At 40.2% G+C, this 3,094-nt stretch overlaps 1 protein-coding gene across 1 annotated transcript; it reads right to left on the bottom strand.

Moving 5' to 3' along the window:
• Positions 1-221: 221 nt before the first annotated feature.
• Positions 222-2,080, bottom strand: LOC110707377 (ribonuclease 1-like). The gene is made up of 3 exons (XM_021885410.1): positions 1,681-2,080; positions 1,418-1,573; positions 222-692 (listed from the first exon to the last, which is right to left on the bottom strand). The coding sequence occupies exons 1-3, from the start codon at positions 1,798-1,800 to the stop codon at positions 264-266; spliced, it is 705 nt and encodes a 234-aa protein (XP_021741102.1). The 5' UTR covers positions 1,801-2,080; the 3' UTR covers positions 222-263.
• Positions 2,081-3,094: the final 1,014 nt, after the last annotated feature.

Genomic DNA, 3,094 nt, shown 5'->3' with positions numbered 1-3,094 from the left:
TTGGATCTAGATTCGACTCGAATCCAAACCCGACCTTGGACATCTAGACCCAAAGCAATAATAAGATTAAAAATAGAAACGGATCAATCAGGGTTTGGATACATTGTCATATATCCACTAATCTTATTTGAGCCACAGCTTAAATTGACGCTACTTGGACCAATGCTCAGCTCTAGATCATCCATCTGATAAAGTAGGTTTTCTTTTTTTTTGATCCACCTTTGTTTACTGTAATTAAACAAATACATACAACAGCACTAGAATTAGTAGGATGGAAACTTGATGGTAGAAGCACAATCCTTTTGCCACTCAGGAGAACTGCTAGAGCAGTTGATAAGTGTCGTCCCACTTTGATCGACACAATGTAGAACTTGCCAAAGTTGATCATATCCTTGAGCATCACGGTTACAAAAAATAAAAGGGCGAAATCCAGTGGCTTGAGAGATGGCCGCGCTTATGCGCTCAAGAGGGTAAAATTGATCATTTGGTTGGATACCGGCAATTGCAAGGGCTTGGAAGATATCGATCTTGTTCTTTAGGTTTAGTGCAGCATGAAAATAGGACATCTCATCTAGGACGGATTTTGAGCATGTACCGCGTTTGTTATACTCGTGGAGCCAGAATTTCCTTCCAATCTCTGGGCATGTAAAAGATGGCCACTCCTTTTGTAGCATGCTCTCTATGGCTTTAAGCTGCAGGGAATAACGCATGACATTATTGGTTATGTTTCCTCAAAGAGTCAAAGAAGTAATGGACTTATGGACTAATGCTTAATTACCTAAGGGTCCTACCGACAATGTTCATATTTCACTTGCATCATATTGATTGGATACATAACGCTAGCAAATGCATAATTTTGACTATTTATACATATTAAGAAAAAAATGCTCATTGTAGCATACATTAAGATAAAACCACCAACTTCTTAAATGGTGGGACCAACTGCAGTCTATCAGTGTATGTGTTCGTGTATGTTCTGAGAGTAAAGTTGTTGTCCCTCAAGGCCATTTATGGTATGTAGCTAACATAATGAGTCATTCAAAAGAGGAATATGGGGCTATTCGATTTAGTTGGACAGAGGGCATATAATTAACTAACTGTATGTAGAGAGTATAACAAATTGATGAGATATGAAAATCATAGGCTAAAGTTTATGGAACCAAAGATATATATATAGCCAACTCGATCTACGGAAAAAATATGTAACTCTTACCATTGATTAAGAATATGTGTTGAGGTAACTCCAAACAAATAACAATGAAAGTTAAGGTTGGAAGGATATATGAAAGACTTTGAATTTGTTAAATCTAAAAACTAGTATAGGATACCGAAAATTCATTCTAATCCGAGCAAGCAAGATTTTCAGTTCAAAGAGTACTAATGTGCGGACACAAAACTGCGCACTCCTAATACATACCGGAGCTACATCGAAACGTTCTCCAGGACAATTTTCGAGGGCAGTACCATCATCACTGTAAGGCCAAAGTCCATAGATCGTAAAATTTGGTGTAGGCTTTCCTACTGGTGGGTCGCAACATATTGTCCCTTGTTGGTTACAGTACGATGGTAACCACTGCATTTCAAGAATTCAAGATAAAATTTTATTCAAATTCACAAACATTAGGCTGCATTAGTAAAAACATTAAGCTTATGTATGAGAGCTCATTTATATAAAATCACCTGTTGGATGAAATAGAAAGCGCGGAAATCAGAAGAAGTTGGCTCTTCACCTAGAGCTATGACGGCGAAATTGAGCAGCACAAGCTTAGAGATGAATATTAAGCACCCCCATTTCGTCATTTTTTTTTTAAGGAAGATTGATTTTTACAAGCTTATTTATCTCAGCCCACCCCTTACAATTCTTATTGTATAAGAAATCCTTGAATAGGTGGATAATGGAGCTTATTATAAGGGAAGTATATATTTAAATTGTTGAAATTAGATGATGATTATTGAGATTTTTAGAAGCAACCCTTGTCCCAATCAATTAATATGTCACGGGATGTAAAGAACAAAGAAATGGTGAAAAGAATAATATCGTCCACAAGTCGTTCATACTCTATTGCTTTCTTTCTTATGAAATGTCATCTTGCAAGATCTTCTGTATGTTATGTTGATGACGACGTCTTGTACATAGTAATAACTAGAGGTGTCCACCGTGCGAGTCGTGCGAGCTGGGTTAGGGTTAGGTGGGTCGCGGGTTGGGGTTTCATGACACACGACACGACACACGTAGGGTAGGGTGGGCCGGGTCGTGGGTTGGGTCGGAGAAGTTGGACACACCAGGGTTAGGTTCGTGGGTTAGACGAGTCGTGGGTGGGTCGAGCTGGGTTTGTGGGTTAGACGGATCGTGGGTGGGTCGAGCTGGGTTTGTGGGTTAGACGGGTCATGCGTGGGTCGAGCTAGGTTCGTGGGTTAGACGGGTCAAGGTGGGTTAGTGAGTTAGGGTGGGTCGAAGGGTGGGTTAGTGGGTTAGGGTCGGGTGGGTTTGTGGGTTAGGTGGGTTAGGGTCGGGTGGGTTAGTGGGTTAGGGTCGGGTGGGTTTGTGGGTTAGGTGGGTTAGGGTCGGGTGGGTTTGTGGGTTAGGGTCGGGTGGGTTCGTGGGTTAGGGTCGGGTGGGTTGTGTGGTGTTTTAATTTTTACAAAATTAACAATTTGATGGCTTGCTCTTAATTAAGATGCCTACGTATCCTTATATTATAAAATAAGGAATCAAATCCAGCGTAGTTCTTATATTGTACTTCTTTTGAAATTTGGGGGGGGGGGGCTTGGACCTATCTTTAGAAAACTAAAATTTAATTTTGCAATTAAATTGTAATTTTCGAAAAATAAGTTGCCTACGTATCCCGAAAGAATCAAAGCCCACGTAGTTCTTAGCGTACCTGATTTAGACTTTTCTAGCCACCCATGTTTGTTGCATCATCATCCCCGGAAGCTGCATCATCCGTTGACGACTCCAATATCATCACAGGATCATCTTCATCGTCTTCGTCTTCCTTTAAACCTTGAGTTCTTCTTTCAGCTTGATCCCAATCTTTCTTACAAACACAAATTTGAATGCTTTCCGGAGTTAAGCGAGATCTTTTTTCATCTA

The sequence above is a fragment of the Chenopodium quinoa genome, unplaced genomic scaffold (assembly GCF_001683475.1).
Source record: "Chenopodium quinoa cultivar QQ74 unplaced genomic scaffold, ASM168347v1, whole genome shotgun sequence".
Classification (NCBI taxonomy): Eukaryota; Viridiplantae; Streptophyta; class Magnoliopsida; order Caryophyllales; family Amaranthaceae; genus Chenopodium; species Chenopodium quinoa.
The sequence above is the reverse complement of the archived record's forward strand: the minus strand, read 5'-3'. Positions and strand labels throughout refer to the sequence as shown.